This window comes from Dermacentor silvarum, chromosome 3, assembly GCF_013339745.2.
Source record: "Dermacentor silvarum isolate Dsil-2018 chromosome 3, BIME_Dsil_1.4, whole genome shotgun sequence".
NCBI classification, from domain to species: Eukaryota; Metazoa; Arthropoda; class Arachnida; order Ixodida; family Ixodidae; genus Dermacentor; species Dermacentor silvarum.
Window position 1 is genome coordinate 93513124 of NC_051156.1, and position 19993 is coordinate 93533116.

Genomic DNA, 19993 nt, shown 5'->3' on the forward strand with positions numbered 1-19993 from the left:
CGGCTCGCTGCTTGCACACCCAGTATAAGCGAGAATGGCGCGCGCCAGTCGTGCTTCCCCGAGGTCTCGGAGGTCGGCGGTGACGACTGTGGCACGCGACACAAGCAGCCCAGATGCTTGAATCCGCGACGCCTGGAAAGCGACAGCGGCACCTGCTCGCGAGTGAAACCTCGGCGTAATAAAAACGCGTCACGAGGACGCGTCGCGGCAAACAAAGCGACGCGTCGTTGTCCTTGAGTGTTTGTAGCCTCGCAAACTCAGCGACCGGAGCGGCACAGTGAAAGCAATGCCCCCAATTTTTAGGGGGCTAAGGAAAGCCGGCGCAGAATGTTTCAGTTTTTCTCCTCCACTCGACTGCGTTGAGGTTATGGCCATTCGTTTCGTTGCAAGTGTAGCTTCTCGCACATACGAGGTCAGTCCCAAAAGTTCCTGCAGTGAGACAGCGAAAAGGTGGGGATGGGCGTACCGGCACGGCTCTCTCTCTCTCTTCTCTCTCTCTCTCTCCACCAGAAAAGATACAATTTTGGACAGCGTTGAAACACGGCATGTTGTCAAATTATGTAATGGCGGCACTTTGAGCCAATCAAAAACGTCGTAGCAGCTCTCTGGGCCAATCAGAACTGACAAAATGGCGAATTTGACAATAAGGCGGAACTTCTCAATGTCAAGAATAGCACACCCAGTTGATCTCTAGTGCATGCCAGTCTGCTGTACGACAAGGGAAAAATTTTATGCCGCGCACTTTTTGTCCAACCCATATTTAGTGTTTGTCGAAATGAAGATCGACGAAAATATGGGAGTAAATATCAAAATCAAATTTCTTTTGAAATTGGGCAGGAACAGCGCATAAATTAAGCAAATGTTGCAAAAGCATATGAGGAGCATGTCCTAAAGGATCGAAATACTGTGTTCAAGTGGGTTCAGCGTTTTTGTTTCGTGAAAGCTATGACGATCCCAAAGACGATGCAAGATCAGGACACCGCTCAATCTTCTGCGAAGCTGCAAACATTAATAGTGTGCGTTCTCTTGTGCGAAGTGACCGCTGAATGACTGTTAAAATGATGCCAGAAGCATTTTGTTTTGGAAACGTCGTCCCTTCACCAGATTCTACCTGCGAATTTTGAAATGAAACAGGTTTGCCCCAAGATGGTGCCGAAGGTGCTGACTCCTGAGCAAAAGTTGCGATGACAAGAACGTTGCATTGATTGGAAAACTTATGACGACAGCGATGAATTTTCGCTAAGGGTCATCACCGATGACGAAACTTGAATTTACGAAAACGATATCGAGCTGAAGTCCCGAAGCTAGGAGTGGAAAAAGAAAGATGTACCACAGCGAATAAAAGCGCGTGCGCTACGTATCTCAAAGTTCGCGAATTGTATTTCTTTTTCTCTTTTTTTTAACGTACTGCACGTACTTTTGTGACTTCTTTCAAAAGGACGAGAGCAAGAAACAAGCATATTATGCGTGGTTGTCTACGTACTTTTGCACCCACATAAGGCTGCAGTCAAATAGCTTTTCAATTACTCTAGTATACGCAAGCTATTTCACAGATAGGAACGTTTCGTTATTGCATCCCGGAAAAGCGCAATAGCTAGAATAATAGAACCGAGGGGCCGGACTTTTCTTTATCTATAATCACATGAAGCCACCAGATGCATAAACACCTGACAGGAATTTAGCGTCAGGATATGTTTGTGCGCGCGTTCGGGCTTGTGTGTGTGTGTGTGTGTGTGTGTGTGTGTGTGTGTGTGTGTGTGTGTGTGTGTGTGTGTGTGTGTGTGTGCGTGCGCGTGCGCGTGCGCGTGCGTGCGTGCGTGCGTGTGTGTGTGTGTGTGTGTGTGTGTGCGTGTGTGTTATTCGTAAGGTGTCCTGTATAGTTGCGCCCAGCAGAAACACGGACGCGAGATAAACACACACAGCGCTAATTCCCAGCAATAAATCAGCAACTACTGATGAAAGTTAGCGCTCTGTGGGTTTAGTTCTGTCTCGCGTCCGCGTTACCAGTGTTAATGCTTGGCGCAACTAGGGCACCTTGCGATGCCAGACTTGCTACAAGCCCACATTGCAAACGCCGTTGCAGTGCTTCGTCAGCGTCAGTTTCACCATCGACGTGTTATCGCGCGCTCGTCTGGTTGACAGCGATACACCATCCAACGCGCCCACTCGTACTATGGCGCTCAGTATACGAGCTACAACGCGCTACCGATTTGACAAGCGCTTTCACGTTGTAGCTCATACAGAGCATGATAGTACGCTCCTTGAACGCTGAGACCGCTTCTGTACAGTTTAGCAACTTCTGTGGTAGTTCTTGCAGCAACGGGCATGCGCAGTTCGCAGCCTGGCGTACTCAGTAGTATACGCTAAAACTCCTCAAATGGCATAATAAAGCAGTCGTTGGCATTTCGTAACCAGCTTTCCCGAATTTCGTCGTGGAACAGCGCATATAGGGGGATGCTTTGCGCGGCGATTCAAACTTTCCAGCGACAAAACCCTACATAGTGGTCATTCGACGGGCAGACACAGCCGTTCGGCCAAATCTCCGCAGTATAACACCGCGGTGCAGCCTGTTCGCAGAAACACCCCACATTGCGGCCGCCGGCACTGTATCTCGGTCACAGTACAAAAAGGCGGGAACCGCCTCCGCGCGCAAGTCGAATGCACGTTACAGCTTCCGTATGCGCGCGTAGCAGCGCGTATACTCAGACGGAGGCAACGCTCCGCGCGCTTATTCCGCGTGAAATTGTCGAGCACGCACATACGTAAACGCGCAGTACGTCGCGCCGCGATCTCGCAAAAGACCGTGCCTTGACGCGCGCGCGCGGACCCAGGGCGGGCGGGCGGCGCGGGACACTTGTCAGGAGTGCTGTAGCCGCTGTCCCACGCCCGCCGCCATGGCGCGCGGAGCGACCCCCTACACGCCCATCTGCGCAGAAACAGGATCGCACGCGCGTGAACAAAGGAACAAGGCCCGGCAGGCGTGAATGGCCGCACGCCACTGTCTGACCAGCGACTACAACTCGGAGAACGAAAGTGAAGGGCAGAGCCAGCCACACGCAATCGGGTGCATTCGCGAACAACACGCAACGACGTTCTTGAAAACTCGAGTGCGCGTATTCGCTACGAGGCGTATACGCGCTCTGCTCGAAGTTGAAGGCAGCAGGAATGCGCGTAGTGCCACCTTTTTCTTTTCCGCGTAATAGGCCCCGGTAATGCCCGGCTTCCACGCGTCGCCCCTCCGCCGGTTGTTCCCACATCCGCGCCCTGCAGTTTTGCGGGTGCGAGCGATAACCCATTGTCTTCGCGGGGCGCAGTTGGGACGACGTTTCCAGCGGTGGCGCCCCTCATTATTGCACTGCGAGCGCTCGGGAGGCAGACAGACACGCGGTCCGCGATGACTTCCAGGGGGTGAGACGAGCGTCCTTGGTGTGGCGGGTTACAGCACAACCGGCGCAACCGGCGCGAACCGTGCTATGCAGCTATGGCGCCGCGGCATTCCCAGGCTCCCATCGAGCGAGTTTCTGTATCACATCCGCGAAGCACCGCAATCTAGGCGCTGCGCTGTCATATAGGTGTGCGAAAATGCTACGGACAACGGGACGAACGCTAAATGCTACGCGATCTGCGCATGCGGCACATGCATTACCGTGCAATGGCTTCTTTCATCTACACAACGATACCGAAGTAAATCAAATATGGTGTGTATTCACGGATTAGAAAGCTTACGCGTTTAACTTGTGATATAGCTAGCGGGGGACCTACAGCGTAATCCTGCAAATGTGCTCGCTCCTTATTCATAGTGAGCCCGCTATGACCAAAGGTGGTGGGCGCGAATGAAGATCTCTCCGTCTTGCTGCTCGAGTCTTTTCACGTTATTCCTGGGCCTTGTATGTTGAACTAGGAACGTCTGAAACGAACAAGTGTAAAATTCCTACCCCCCCCCCCCCCCCCAGGAAATGCACATCTGTAGGTATTTCAAGCCCTAGTGGCACTCGGTTGGGTTTGATGGATTATCTTTACTATGAATGAGTGAGCTCTCGCAGACGCGACCAGTCCCGCTCGGGTGGACAAACGTACTGCCGAGTTATGCCTCTCTGATCGCCGCGCACGAGGCCAAATTTAGGTCCGATTGCGTCAGGCGTGGCGCAACAATGCCGTCATCTATGCACACGACACATGCATGATCGAGTAATGGCTTCTTTTCTCTATACAATGACACCAAAGTAATTCACGTGAGAAGCAGAGTTGCATGTATGTTAGCGATAAAGCTGTAAGATGTTTTCGTTACATGCCGCTCTAGCAAGCAACTTCCTCTGACCGATTTTAAAGACGTTTCACGTCGACAAATAATTACTACACATTGAACACCGTCAGGTCATTCGGAAAGAGCTAACATCACACAACTCAAAACAAACTGCACTAAATAGAATAAATAGAGGTAAATACACCTATTAGAGAAATATATAATACGTATCATAGCAAACGTGCCGTACTCTAAACACAATAAACATCTCTTCATGCACTGCAACATACCCGCAATATACTCCCTATATAACCACTCCCTACGTAGTATATGACACTCAAACCTAAACTCTGAAAACAGCACAGTTAATGAAATCGCCGGTCTGCAAAAAGAAATACAGCTAACTATAGTTATCGGGAATATTTGACTATGTACCACATTCAAGAACCAATTATGGCTCCTAAATGAAAAAAAGAAATTACCCAGACTGCTCAACTCATTTCATGACACCGGCATTGATATCCTTATCTTAATACGCACTCAAATCTTTTCACTTCGTGATTGTGTTGCGCTGAGTATTACATTGACGGAAGGACTAAAGAACGACCATAAATCAACAAAAAGTGGGCATATCAGCACTACGGTTGTCCACTTTTTGTTCCTTTATGTTCTTTCTTTATTACTCCTTCCGTCAGTGTAACACTAAGTGCAACACAATCATGAACGTCTCTGCCAACTAGCCCCATTTATTGCTCGTTTTCACATATGAGATCATCTCGATATGAACAAAGTACTTGTTTTTGTTTTCTCACCTTTGTTTATATGTATGTAATGTTAACTGTTCGTAATGTATAGGTGCGTAATGTTTCCTTCATTTTCGCTTGTCATTGTTATACTTATCTGTTGTTCCATTAAACATTCCCTTGCACTGAAAAATTAATGTTATTCGGTTTTCTTCTTTATGAGAACATGTTTTATCATCTGTGACGATTGCGCGACTCACTGCCGCCATGTGACGCGGAGACTAAGGGCACCTTAAGGTTCCTCTAGTGCAGCTATTATCTTGACCTCCTCCATTGTTTGCAACCGTTGGCAATCAGAACAAATAAAGAAAGAAAAAATACAGCAACAGAAACAAACACAATTTTAAATAAGGGAACTATCTATTCAACAAATATAAACGCGAATTAATTTTAAATTATTCAATCGAACCTTCCTTAATACCTGCAGACAATTATTTCTATAACGAAACAGGCGATAAATTAGCAGTAAACTTGCAGTAATTAGCTCTGGGCTTAGGTTTTGTCGCAAAGCATGTCGACAAAACACGAGGAAACTGACAAGGATCTAGAAAGGGAAATAGAAACCTTTAATACATGTACTTAAACATCAAAATACTGAGAAAATATCCGCTAAGCTAGCAGACAACAAGTAATGCGTCAAAACGTAACGAAGATGCATTACACATATACAACCGCCAAAGGTAAGGTTACAATACGTATCACTTGATTCGGAGTGTGTTGCATAAGGGGCAACATCAACGAGTAACTTTGGTGTTGCCCCATAATGAAATGAAATAGATAACATTGCCTCATTAACTATGAAGGAAGACACAATAGAGTGACGGGTGGGTTTTAAAATTGAAAGAAGGACCAACTATCTATGAACAAAATCTTGATAACCTATGCAGCTTTTTGTGTAGACAAGGCTCATATCAGTATACTGAATTTCAAATGTTTGTCGAGGTCAACCCCAAGGAAATGCCACTAGCAACTAGCATAAATGAGTACCAGCACTAACTAGCGCATTCATCAGCTAAAACAGTGTTACATAAAGAAACAGAGGGAAAGCCTGGAATAACTCAGTGAGCAGGTGAGATCACAAAATTGGATAAGATAATCAGATATCCATTAGCATTGATAGCGAGCCTGTTCGTATGTCACCAGTCCGTAACTTTTTTTATATAATCGTTAATGTTGCAATTAGTGAATCCAAGTGTTTAGCGGCAGTCAAAATAGTTGTATGCTTCGAATAAAGCATGTAGTGTGTACAAGGGATTATAAGATCATTAGAAGAAATAACATTACGAGAAATTAGGATGGATGGATGCAATGAGCGTCCTCTTTGAAACGGGGCGGTGTGTTGTGCCACCAAGCCCTTGTTATTATTTTGGCTAATGTCCTACCTATCTTTAAAAAGAAGACAAAAAAAAACAGAATTCCAGCATCAAACTTTCTCATTAGGATGGATAAATGCTGCTGCTGCTGCTGCTGCTGCTGCTGCTGCTGCTGCTGCTGCTGCTGCTGCTGCTGCTGCTGCTGCTGCTGCTGCTGCTGCTGCTGCTGCTGCTGCTGCTGCTGCTGCTGCTGCTGCTGCTGCTGCTGCTGCTGCTGCTGCTGCTGCTGCTGCTGCTGCTGCTGCTGCTGCTGCTGCTGCTGCTGCTGCTGCTGCTGCTGCTGCTGCTGCTGCTGCTGCTGCTGCTGCTGCTGCTGCTGCTGCTGCTGCTGCTGCTGCTGCTGCTGCTGCTGCTGCTGCTGCTGCTGCTGCTGCTGCTGCTGCTGCTGCTGCTGCTGCTGCTGCTGCTGCTGCTGCTGCTGCTGCTGCTGCTGCTGCTGCTGCTGCTGCTGCTGCTGCTGCTGCTGCTGCTGCTGCTGCTGCTGCTGCTGCTGCTGCTGCTGCTGCTGCTGCTGCTGCTGCTGCTGCTGCTGCTGCTGCTGCTGCTGCTGCTGCTGCTGCTGCTGCTGCTGCTGCTGCTGCTGCTGCTGCTTGCTGCTGCTGCTGCTGCTGCTGCTGCTGCTGCTGCTGCTGCTGCTGCTGCTGCTGCTGCTGCTGCTGCTGCTGCTGCTGCTGCTGCTGCTGCTGCTGCTGCTGCTGCTGCTGCTGCTGCTGCTGCTCTGCTGCTGCTGCTGCTGCTGCTGCTGCTGCTGCTGCTGCTGCTGCTGCTGCTGCTGCTGCTGCTGCTGCTGCTGCTGCTGCTGCTGCTGCTGCTGCTGCTGCTGCTGCTGCTGCTGCTGCTGCTGCTGCTGCTGCTGCTGCTGCTGCTGCTGCTGCTGCTGCTGCTGCTGCTGCTGCTGCTGCTGCTGCTGCTGCTGCTGCTGCTGCTGCTGCTGCTGCTGCTGCTGCTGCTGCTGCTGCTGCTGCTGCTGCTGCTGCTGCTGCTGCTGCTGCTGCTGCTGCTGCTGCTGCTGCTGCTGCTGCTGCTGCTGCTGCTGCTGCTGCTGCTGCTGCTGCTGCTGCTGCTGCTGCTGCTGCTGCTGCTGCTGCTGCTGCTGCTGCTGCTGCTGCTGCTGCTGCTGATGATGATGATGATGATGATGATGATGATGATGATGATGATGATGATGATGATTTAATGGCATCCCTTTTGAAACAGGGCGGTGACAAATAGTTACCTGGCCTGCTTGATTTATTCAGGTATGTTATGCATGTCTTTATCTAGCATTTTTAATACGTCTGCTTGATCTTTTTTTTTTCCTTCAAAATCTACCTTCTACCGCTACCTATGACTGTAAGAGATCCGGTCGTATCAATTTCTTCGCTGCTTTTTTCCACCAGTACTCTAGACGTCTCTCGCTTATCTCGACTGCTGACCGGTTGACGCTTCCGTCTACTTTAAACCCAAGCGCTTCCGGAAGGTGTACATTGCCTACGGTTCTCGCTGGGTGAATCCCTTTGCATTCCATTAGGATGTGTCGAGTGGTCTACGGATTTTCGCAGCAGCGTACACATGCCTCATCTGGTTCCGAATATTTGTTCCGATACGTTTTTGCCCTTAGGCAACCGGCTCGAGCCTCAAATAGCAAGGCACTGCCATCTGTGTTATCGTACAGATTTTCTCATTCAATTTCTTTCTTCTCATTCTTCTAAATCTTCATAGTGGTTTTTTGTTTCCATTCATTGCATCCAATTACCCGTCTCTGTTTCTCGGCACATCGCTTAACAGCGTCTCTAGCGGCTGCCTCTGCAAACATGCGCGTTTTTAATGGCCTCCGAGATCTGCACGCGCAAATCGCGGAGGCGATGGTTTTCTATGGAGGAGCGTCGTTTTTCGCGAATAACTAGTCATAGAAGCCGTATTTTTTTAATTTTCCCAGGCAAATAGGCTCTACGCGCCTAGCCTGGCATTTCATGCAAGCAGTACCATTAAGTACGGCCGAAAACCCTGTTCCAAATTGAGGGCGAAGTTTGAAGCATGGGAGTCTATTGAAACGTTCAATCTTTGGAGACCTTTTTGGCCAATAGAAAGCGATTTGGGATAAAACTATTGCATCGATTGGTACATTGCCGGGGATTTGTAAACTTCAATCGCTCAACTTCCACCTGGTTGCAGAAGCAGCTCTTGAAATGGCAAAAATGTTCCAAACTCGCAGTTTTCATAACAATTAAAGCCGCTGAATTTATTGTTGAATAAGTTCCGCGGCCTTGTTATGAAAACTGCGTGGTAGATATATAAATCTACCACGTGGTAGAAATATAAGCTGGTTTTTGCCTGCAGGGGCGCATCGAAGCGATAGCCCAATGTCACTGCGCTTTAGAATGCTTATACGCCCTGTTTACGGAGGAAACCTGTTTTACAGAGGAAAGAATAGACACCGGTACGGTGGCTAGATGGGTAGGTGTGCCGACCGAGCGTAGTTCACCACTTCTCCGCATCATGACGCAAAATTGGCGCTGCGGACAGTAGAACGGTTCAGCGGCGCGCAACGGCGGCTACGGTTCAGCGGCGCGCAACGGCGGCTGCGCTGTGTAGATGAGCTGCGTGTCTGATAGTATCGCTTGCCTCTGATTGTATCTTTGAAGTTCGCGTTATAATACGGTTCTGAGCAGTGTAGGCCAAGCCAGAATGAGGAACTTGTTGTTGTCGTCTAGTCAGAAAAAACGAAATGCTGAAGTAAATTTTCTAGCTTGGCAATCGGTCACATTTATTGATATAAACGCGGCGCTCCAGCCCATTGCATTAAAGACGTAAATGAATTTTTCCATGCATAAAACAATACTGCAATGGCTTTATACGGTATGTGGAACCGTGTTTACATGATATTTAGCGAGTTCTAATGTTTCAATTTCGAGAAATCCAGCTATTGTTTTATTGCTGCGTCAGTTACGCTATCTAAATTGGTGCGAGAAGAATTGCGTTGGTAAGTGCATATGGTTCATTGTTTCATTGTAATAAAATAGAGTAATACGTCTTGGGCTAAATTCGTGAATATATTTAAAATACAAGAAACGCTCTCGTAACTTGAGTCAGCAAACGCACCAACATAAATAGCCTAGCGCCAGCAAGGCCGCAACGTTGGTCCACCACATCTTAACATTATTCACAGGACACGCCTCCACTTCAGGTGATTCTTCTTCTCCCTGTTGCTTTCGCGCGCCATGTTATTGCCCTTGGCGAGAAAGTAAACGAAGCAGTAGGTCTCCTTGGTGGTCTTGATTGGTGGAGCAACGCCGCCGCTAATCTCGCCGGTCATTTTTCCGACCTGGAACATTCCACATCGCTTAGGAACTTACAAACAGTACGAGAGATGCGGAGCTCTTCACCTTTGAAACTGACACGAACAGACGACATACAACTATTCCAATACGGGCTTTATTTTTTATTTTTATTTTTATTTATTTTTTTTTTTTTTTTTGCTCGCCGCCAGTCCACCAGCCCCCTGTAGCAGACGACGCGCACTGCGGAACCGTTCTACTGACCGCAGCGCCAATTTTGCGTCATGACGCGGAGAAGCGGTGAACTACGCTCCAGAGGCGCCGGTCGGCACACCTACCCATCTAGCCACCGTAACACCGGCTCGGACACATTACCGTTAGCAACGACACTGCTGGAACAGTTAGTGTAGCACATGCGAACACCTTTGAAAACAACGGAGCCAACATTAACATATTCAAAAAGTTTGAAAATGAAGGCGTCGTTCACTCGGTCAAATAATTTTGCTAAATTGATCTGAAGCAGCGGTCACAGTGGGATGAGCAATATTGAAGAGTTGTTCGGACTAGATCACGGTGTAAGAATAAGGAGAGGTGCTGACACTCTCCCCCCAAGGCGCGCGAAAGCGCCGCTCGCTCGCGTCCAGATTATGTTCGGCTTGGTTGCAGCTGGTTCGGCGCCGTCGTAGAGGGCGCTGCGGTATGCGGTCCCAGCCTCGGCGGCAAGGCGCGTGCTGCCGCTGCTTCGTCTTCCTGCTTGCATGTGCGGTTGCGCTGTTTTGAAGGCATGATTTTTGTTCGCGTTCGTTTCATGAGCTTGTGCTTGGGTATTGTCGCCACGGGCCCTCGACGAAGGTGGCAGCGGCCTTCTGAGGGGCGTTTGAAATGGCTAGAAAGTGCTTCGTTCCGAACTGCAATTCTGGATACCTGACTTGTGCGGAGCGTGTGCCTTTATTCAAAGCGCCGTCCGACAGCGGTCGTCTAGAGCAGTGGCGCCGTGCAAATCTGAGGGCAGACCGAACTCTAACGCCTACCGACCATGTCTGCACCAGCCATTTTTCAGAGGATACGATACCGATGGCATATTGTCACGACGTCGAAAGCTCGAGGGACAAACGAAACGCACTTGTCGGCAGAGGCAGTAACAAGAACGGACGGCTTTAAAATAGCGCGCGCCAGTCACTGCTTCTTCTTCTTCTTCTTCTTGCTATGTTTTTATTAAGTGCCGATGTGTCTTATGCCGTCGTCATCGCCGCGCTAGACACGTGGCAATATTACGCGGAGCGCTCGATAAAAGGATTCCCACCTTATTTCCAAACTGTCCAAGGAACCTCACACGGTCAAATAAACCTCGAAAGCCGCTGCAGAAATGACAACCTCCTGTGTGCCGCAGTAGTTTGTGCAAATTTTGCTGCATGTAAAAGATATATACTGGGTGGTTTACTATCATGCACCAAGATTGGAAAATATGTAAATGTCACGTAGCTGGACAGAACCAAGGTAATGTTGTCTGCCGTCGCTTGGAGATACTCAGATTATTTTTTTATTCCGCTTAAGTACATAATTATTTTCATAATTGATTAATCAACTCTTTTAATGCTATAATTGGATAAAAAGTATGAACAAGAGAATTGTACAGCAGCGTGGAGAACTCCCAATATAACTTTCTGTTGCTCAATACGTGATACATAAAAGTGTTTTCCGAGCGTGAACGAAACCCGCGAATACAGCAATATTGACGCGCCACTGGCCGCTCGAGGAACTTTGCGTGTATTCGTGAGCTTCTTTCATGCTCGGAAAAACACTTCTACGTAGCGCGTATTGAGCAATACAAAGCTGTATCAGGAGTCTTTGATGTTGCTCTGCAATTTTCTCATTGACACTTTTAATCTAATTATAATAATTGAGAAGTTGATCAATAAATACGACTAATAATCTAATTAGGCGAAATGTAAAAAATAACCGAGTATCTCCAAGGGACGGCAACATCATTACTATGGTTTTGTCCAGCTACGTGACATTTGCATATTTTGAAATATCTGTGCACCCTGTAAAATACTGCTGTTTTCTGTGCAGATGTGTGCCTGATTTTCAAATTTGTTCCATCTTGGCTACTGAATTTTTTTTTACAATGCGCGTGCGGTGTATATTACACGCTTGCATGTTTTTATACATTTTTCCATTGTGGGAGTGTATGAGACCGCAAGCTTCTGGGATGGTTATCACCTATTAAAATTATCGAGCTGCTTCATGCACAAGTTTTTTCGTATTGTGTCTATGCAAAAAAAAAGTCTATGGGATTATTGTGTGGTGGGTGTAAGTGTATTTGTGGACAGGCTGTAGCATGCATTGTTAAACATGCTTACATTGGCACATTCTCATATGCAATTTAAGAAAAAAGAAAGTTACCTCTTCTTTTTTAGATCCTGCAAGAGTCACTCAGTCCTCAATGGACAAAAGCCCAATGAATAATATACACGGTCTATGTTAAGTGGAATTGGAATAAAAAAGGCATTTGCTCAGATTTTCATCAGTAAACTGTGGTAGTGATGCTCTAATTCAAGATAGACGCCTGCCTTCGTCCCGCCTAATAAATTCCCATTTGAAAGAGTTTTTACATAGCTGATGTGCATTCTCATCTTAAGTTCTAGCTATGAACAGCCACTTTGCTCTAGTGCATTGCATATCGGAAGCTTGCGCCGTTTCATTTCTTACTTTATATCGCGGCCACATTGAATTCGCGCAACGATGATTGAATGGTTTTCTGAGTGTGAATGGAAGCAGCGATAAGCATAAAATACATTTTCTGGTGCAGTCACTATTTTCTTCTGATCGAGGGGTAGCACGTGGGCTAACACTTTCATTTTTTTATGCTTGGATGAACGGCTAGACCGGACGAAACAATTGCGCGCGCGAGGGTAACTTCAGTGGGCTTTGAGTGCTGCCCGATTGATCCGTGTTCACGTCATCCACGCCCTGCACAAGGAACCTTCATGTTAGCGAAGCCTGGTACACTTATCACTTTAATGTGAAATCACGATTTCTTTTTCGCGCTTTGAGATTTACTCACTCCACTACGAACGAAAATTTTGCGGAGGCAGAGGAATGCCAAGCCGCCGGCGCCGCTAAGCTGGGACCGCTGGCCGCGGCGCCCTCTATCTGCTCGCAGCAGAGCTACTCGGTGCGCCCTCGCGCGGCCGAACATAATCTGGACGCTCGCTCGCGCGCAGTGTCAACACCTAAATATTCTTCCACCGTGGACTAGATGTAAGTTTGTATGGAACGGCCCTTTAATCTGGAAGTCTGGTGAGGTCCAATAAGTAATGACATTGCATACTGGAGTCTATTATATAAGAATTTTGCAGAAATTTTGTAGCCTACATTTATCAGTGTAATGGGTCTATAGCGTTCAACAGACCGCAATTGCAGTGACATTCGTGGTTTTAACATGGGCAGCGAACTCAAAGTATTGGCTTACGCAGGTGATCTTGCCTTTTTCTGCTCAGACAAACCAAGCATTTATAAAGTTCTATCGTTGGCAGAAAACCAGATGGGATGATGAAGTTAGGAAATTTGCAGGCGCAAGTTGGAATACGCTGGCGCAAGACCGGGGTAATTGGAGATCGCAGGGAGAGGCCTTCTTCCTGCAGTGGACATAAAAAAATAGGCTGATGATGATCATTGACTGAAAAATTTGTTATGACTTCTAGTGCCCTGATAAATTTGTCAAAAAGGTCAGGTCTTTGGTTTGGCTTATGGGAATGTACGCCTACTCAGTATGCTAGTATAGAATGGGCAACCGTGCCCCCTAAATACCTTGGTGTTCCGTTTGATGCGTATAAGCTTAGTGCACATTTCTGGCTAGAACGTGTAACGGCACTTCAACGACACGCGCATACCTTTATGCCACACCACGTATCTATATTTGGTGGGGTGGCGGCTTGTAACTTGTTCCTGGCTACAAAAATATTTTATGTACTGCCGATACTTCATTGTGGCGGGACTAACATTCAACATTTTCATAGAATATTCGCTACTTTTGTGTGGTCTTCTACCTATGAGCCTATGGGGCGAGATAGAGAGAGAGATAAATGGGATGCGGAAGGCAGGGAGATTAACCGGAGATATATATCCAGTTTGCTACCCTGCACTGGGGAAGGGGTAAGGGAGACAGAAAGATAAAGAAAAATGCACACACATAGAAAGAGAGGGAGATTTTAAAAAAGCACACACAAAGGAACTCAGAAGTGTCACAGACGTCCAAACAGGTCACTTGACCAGAAAAACTTCAGTAGCGCCTTCGTCGTTTTTTAGTTCGAAGACCACATCAGCCGGCACTCTAAGATCGTCTGCTCAGAAAGCAGCCGCTCATCGAGGCGTGCCAACTCCGTCACGAGCGACTGTCTCTGGGAGCGGTAGCGGGAACAATAACACAGAATATATTCGATTGTTTCCTCACTGCCGCAGCTATCACAGGCAGCACTTCGAGCCATTCCGATGGGGCAAGCAAAAGCATTCGTAAAAGATATTACGAGCCACAGTGGGCAGAGAACAGTTGTCTCGATAGGGAAAGTCCAGATGGGATGCGTAGTCGGAGGGATGGGTCCACTCCAGGCGGTGCAGTAGAGTATGCCGAAAACCTGGTGTGTTCCACATGGATCGTGTGGCATCACGTGCGAGTATGCGAAGCTTTGTTGCTGCATCGGTTCTTGATAGCGGGATGGGTTCCTTCACTGCATTTTCGTGAGCGCTCCTCACAGCTTCATCGGCCTGTTCGTTGCCCATGATGCCGCAGTGGCCTGGCAGCCACTGAAAAGGGATGTCATATCATTTTTCTGCTAGTTGGTAGTAAAGGTGCCTTATTTCCAGTAAAGGTTTGTCTTGTGGTCCACAGATAGCAGATAGCATCCGTGGATAGCGGATAGCATCCGATAGCGGATAGGAGACAACGCAGGGCTGCCTTCGAATCTAAATATGCTCCACCTTCATGGTAGAACTTCGTGAATCATGTGAAGTGCGTGCGAAGTGCAGCAAGTTCCGCAGCTGTCGAAGTTGTCCGGCGAGAAGTTTGAAACTTAATGGCCACAGCTTTTTCGGGGAAGATCACAGCTCCCGTAGATCCGTCAAGAGTTGTCGAGCCATCAGTGTAAATGTAAAGGTGGTCCTTGTATGTCTTGTGCAGCATGAGTACAGATAGCTGCTTGAGAGCTGGCAACGAGAGTCCTGCTTTCGTTCGAATCCCTGGTACAGAGAGCCGAACTTGTGGGCGAGCCAACAGCCAACCACCAAGGAGGTGATAGCAGCCTCTTGGCAGGCGTATAATCCCGAAGAAGGCAGTCACGGTGCGCCGATGTCTCCTGGCAAAAGGAGCCACTAGGCCGGTCTTTCCGCAGTGCGGCGAGGTGGTGGTAATGTGCGCGGGCAATGTGCCTGATGTGTTCTCTGAGCACTTCCACTGTCATATGAGTCTTCACTGGGTAATCTTGGGCTATCGCAATTATTTCCACTCTCGATGGGCAGCGCGGCAATACAAGGCAAACCCTGAGTGCCGGCACGTGAGCACTCTCGATTGTGCGGATGTTGCTTCTGCAGGTATAGCTCAGTACAGGTAAGCTGTATCTCAGATATCCGAGAAACACTGCCGTTCCCCACATTTTCTCTCCAAGAAATTTTAACACGTGTGAAATGGCCGTTAGGCGTTTCTTCGGGTAGGCCACATGGGGACTCCAGCAGAAGTCTCGATCAATGATCATCCCTAACTATCTGTGCGTCCTGGCGTAACAGACGTTTGGCCCATTGATGGATATGGCGTAGGACATCATTGGCTTCCGCGTAAGCGCGACCAGCGCACATTTCTCAGGTGAAATCTGGGGGCCTTGTTCGCTAAGGTACGCCGATATTGAAGCCACGGCTTTTTGAAGTCTCGCGCACGCCTGAGGACGTGTAACACCTGACGTCCACACGCAGATGTCATCGGCGTACATTATTATCTGGACAGCACTTGGTATGCGTTCCACGAGACCGACAATAACAAGGTTCAACAGTGTGGGATTAAAGACGCCACCTTAAGAACACCACGGTATGTATAGCGTTGAGACGTCGGACAGTCATGGTCTGCACAAAAAATGTCACAGTTTCGCCCTAAGGGCGAAGCAATGAATGCGATAGCAACACAGCAATGTCGTACAAAGTAAGGTGAGCGGCTTTGGTAGCAAAATGCAGCAGCACCAGCAACGCGCAGAACTGTTTTCGACGCCGCCGGCGTTTTGCCCGCGTTTGCACTGAACTCGCGCGGCGTTTATATATAAATACGCATTTGGTGCCGCAGCTAAACGTCGCCTCCCCTCTCTCTCTCCCTCCTGTCCCCCCACAGCCTTTTTCGCGACGGAAAAAGTCGCGTTTGCTCTCTATATATGGAAAGGAAGAAAGAGACGCTTAATTCTGCAGCCCTTCAGAGAGCACGACGCAGAACGCGCGTTTGCTCTTCGACGTGCGTTCGTTCCCTGTGAAAGCGCGCGTCCCTCGTTCCCTTTCACTCGCGCATACAGCGTCCGGAGCGCGGCGACGATTTCATCGCCGTTGACGTCATACGGAACCTCACGGCGACGGCGACGACGACGGCGACGCCGACGGCAGAAATCCGCTTTGGAGTGTCCATATAATTGCTATCGCAATAAAAAGGATCTCATGTGTAAGTAGCACGTTGCGGGTCCACCGGTATCCTTGGCCACCAAGGCCAACCGATTCAAGAGCATCAAGTATGGCATCATGAGCAACATGGTCATACGCTCCTTTTAAAGACGATAGTCTTTCTTGGGGAACTTAAACGCTGAAAATTTGGTCTGTCTGTCTGTCTGTTTGTCTGTCTGTCACCCGATTCAGCCACCCGGCCAAAGTTGGACCACTTGCTTACCGCCCACACTACTTAAACTGGTACGGCTGTTCATACTTGTGAACGTTATCGATCACAAAGTAAATATTACGCATATCTGAGGCGCAACATCACTAGGTAAGTATTAGGAGGTGTGTTCCTTTAATAGAAAATACATAGATACGTAACTCTAAAGACCATAGTTTCTTAAGCTGCGCTGAAAATGCCATGCTATGCGCGCCGACGAACGACGTTCCCCGACTGCGCGCCGACGAGCGCCCTCTGCCATGGAGGAAGGAAACCCTCTGCACAAGCTCATGTTTCCCGATGTATTGCCAGATGGCGTCCATGTCTCACGCAGCGCCTCCTCAATTTTATCAATGCCAGCCAGATGCGGCCGATTCAACATAAAGGAAGCGCTGTCTGAGGCAGGGCAAAACATAAATGGCCGCTTGATAAAATAATGCGGTAAAATGAAATCTGTTCAAACAAACCTTCATGCCAGGACGGAAATGGTACGAGAACAGCATCACGGGTGGCCGCGGATCAGACCAGCACTCATGTAGTACGGCCGGCAGAAGACTATCGTCTTTCGACGACATTTGCAGCGAAGCACGCAGATACGCGGCAAATTTTTATGCCCAGAAGCATAGCGAAAGATGACCGTTTACATCTCTTTTGATGTTGAACTTAAGTGACCAAATCGATGACGTTATCAATAGAACAGCGGAGACGTCGAAAACCGGCCATAGCGATCGGATAAACTTTGTAGCGTTCCAGGTACCACTCCAATCTGGCAAGGATCATGCGTTCCACCACATTCCCTACGCAACTTGCCAGTGCGATTAAGCGTTATGACGTGAGCTCTAGCGGTGACTTGCGAGGTTTCAGGAGTGGCACCAGACGGCTTGTCTTCCATTCTTGAGGGACGTTGCCATCCCGCCAGGATTCACTGAATATATCCAGCAACGCATTTCGTGCTCGCTCACCCAGGTGGCACAAGATGCGGTTCGATATGCCATCTGGTCCAGGAGACAACGACCGATTACACAGAGCAAGAGCCGCATCAAGGTCCTCGGTGGTGAAAGGCAGGTCCATGCGTGAATCCCGTCTATGCGGCATGATGCGATCCGTAACAAGGGAGCCTGTGTACGTTGATTGACCTGCAACCTTCCTGCAGAAATCTTCCGCTACGTCAATGTCCTCTCGACATTGGAAAAACGCCAGTGCTTTGAATGACACGCATTGTTCGGGAAATGCACGGTTCTCCATATATGAGAAATATATTTTCGGGGGTCTAGGGATTCACAAACTTTTGTCCACCGTTGAGACTCCAGTTTGTTCATTCGGCGCTGGATCTTCTTTTGCATGCGTCTGGCTATTCTTAGATCATGGATGGACTTTGTGCATCGGTATCTTCTCTCGGCACGCCGACGAATCGCAAGGAGCGGGTCCAACGCCACGTCGGATTTTGAGAACACTGGAGTGCATGTCAGCGTTGCTTCCTTGATCGCACGATGAAGGCTTCTGTCATGCTGGTTTCGAATGTAGACCAGTCAATTCGCCGGATTGTATTTGGCGAAGTGAGGCGAGATAATATCTTTAGACCCGTATGTGCTGGCAGATTTGGTCTGGTGCACCTATTTGTGCGACAGATTGTTTGTCGTTTCTTTTTTTTTCGAGACATTTCACACCAAATACTACGGTTATTCATACAAGTTAACTTAGTCAATGCTTTACTCAACCTGGTAGTTCCATCCCAGTACTCCTAACTGCCTTGTTTGTGGGGTTTTATGTCTCATGTGTATTTCGCTGTTCAATTCCTCTTGGTTCAGTTTTCTCCTGAGTATCTCCACACAGGGTCCAGAAAACAGCTGTATGAGGATTTGATATCAATGATTTTCCCACCTCCCCTTCACCGTTCTACATTCTCCAGTCTACCAGGACACGACATACTTCAGCGAGTCCGCAAGATGCCTTCATCCCTGTGCAAAAACATTTTTCTTTAGATTACACAGTGAAACGTTACCTGTGAAAATTTGGTTACACAAAAAAGGCACTTTTTTGTAACCACTGTGAATTGTCGCCTTTGTGATGCACCCGAGACTTTAGAGCATCGTTTCATAAGTTGTAAAGATGCAATATTATTTTGGGATGTGCTTCAAAGAACTCTTAAGAAAGACTTCATTTTGGATCAGCATACCACGTACGCGATACTTGATTGCACCCCACGAAGAAGACGTGACATTTGATATGTTTTTCCTAATTGGACTATATAGCTTATGGAAGACACGCATGTTGGGCTGAAACGCTAAACCCGCTGTTTCGTCGAAATTTCAATATGCTCAAATGATTGGTCACTTGAAGAACATGCATGGCTTAACAGAGTTTCAACATGATTGGTACCATCTCTTGGTAAATTGCTTGTCGTTGCCACTTTTTAAAGTTCAAAGCTACTTGTTGTTTTTCTTTGGTGGATTGTGTGTTCAACGTGATTGATAGGTCCTTTCTAGGCCGTGAATATTCTTACAATGGAATATAGGAAGCTACTTGACGAAGGTCATTTCCGTTAGCGTAACATCGTTCGCGAGTCCATCGAGCCCATCGTTTGCGTAACATTATCAAAGCAGAATGTTTGCGTATCTGGTCTTAGGTGTAAATGAACACTGTCCGAATTATTCAACAAGTCTGTTCGCTTGATACGAGCCAGTGCCGCGAAACCTCAAAATTCTACCCTCAATGCAGCGCCCGTGTCTTATAATGTGAACTATACATATAACCTCGCAAAATTTTAGAAATATTAAATGTCTTCATATATGTTTGCCACGACGAGTGCAGAGAAGTATTGAAAGTTATCCGAAAAGACACAGAGGCGTGTTAATGTAGGCTGTCGTGTAAAAAGAGAGAACCGTCTCGCGCGCGGACCCTTTTTTAGTCACCACAGTTGCTATAGTATTCTGCTGTTCAGTTTCTGAACAGCGGAATGGTGCCGTTGGTTGTGCGTGAGTAACACAATGGCAGCTGAGATTTTCATATGGTTCCACTAAGCCACACATTCCCTCTTCTGCCATGTTGCCGAAAAACATGTCAATTTCGCCCCTTTAGTTTACCACAAAGCTCATGGAGGTATACGAGGCGAGCGGGCCAAGTTTGGATGTAGTCCTGGCATTTGAGTAAAATTTCATGGACAATTTCATTATCCTTTATTTGTTTGCATATTCATTACACCTAATTTGTGCTAATAACGATGCAATACATGATATTTTAGATGTACTGATTACATCACGTCTTCAATAGGTGTCCTGAAAATTAGCCAGGCTGAAGTCCTGCATAACGTTGGCTGGAAGGCCATTCATTAAAAAAATTCCTCATCCCGGCCCTGCGAAAGTGCATGTCTAGCGAAGCTGTTGAAAACCACCACTACCACAGCTGAGGGAGATACGCAATGC

At 47.7% G+C, this 19993-nt stretch overlaps 1 protein-coding gene across 1 annotated transcript; it reads right to left on the minus strand.

Annotated features, from left to right (window-relative positions):
* Positions 1-413: 413 nt before the first annotated feature.
* On the minus strand, positions 414-10018 carry LOC119444564 (uncharacterized protein DDB_G0271670-like). The gene is made up of 4 exons (XM_049664646.1): positions 10015-10018; positions 6876-7222; positions 6476-6663; positions 414-429 (listed from the first exon to the last, which is right to left on the minus strand). The coding sequence occupies exons 1-4, from the start codon at positions 10016-10018 to the stop codon at positions 414-416; spliced, it is 555 nt and encodes a 184-aa protein (XP_049520603.1).
* Between the last annotated feature and the right edge of the window lie 9975 nt (positions 10019-19993).

Bases quoted from the DNA above. Each gene is read 5' to 3' on its own strand.
- LOC119444564 (XM_049664646.1), bottom strand. The intron at 6,664-6,875 runs AGCAGCAGCAGC...CAGCAGCAGCAG, and splicing joins GCAGCAGCAGCAGCAGCAGC to CAGCAGCAGCAGCAGCAGCA.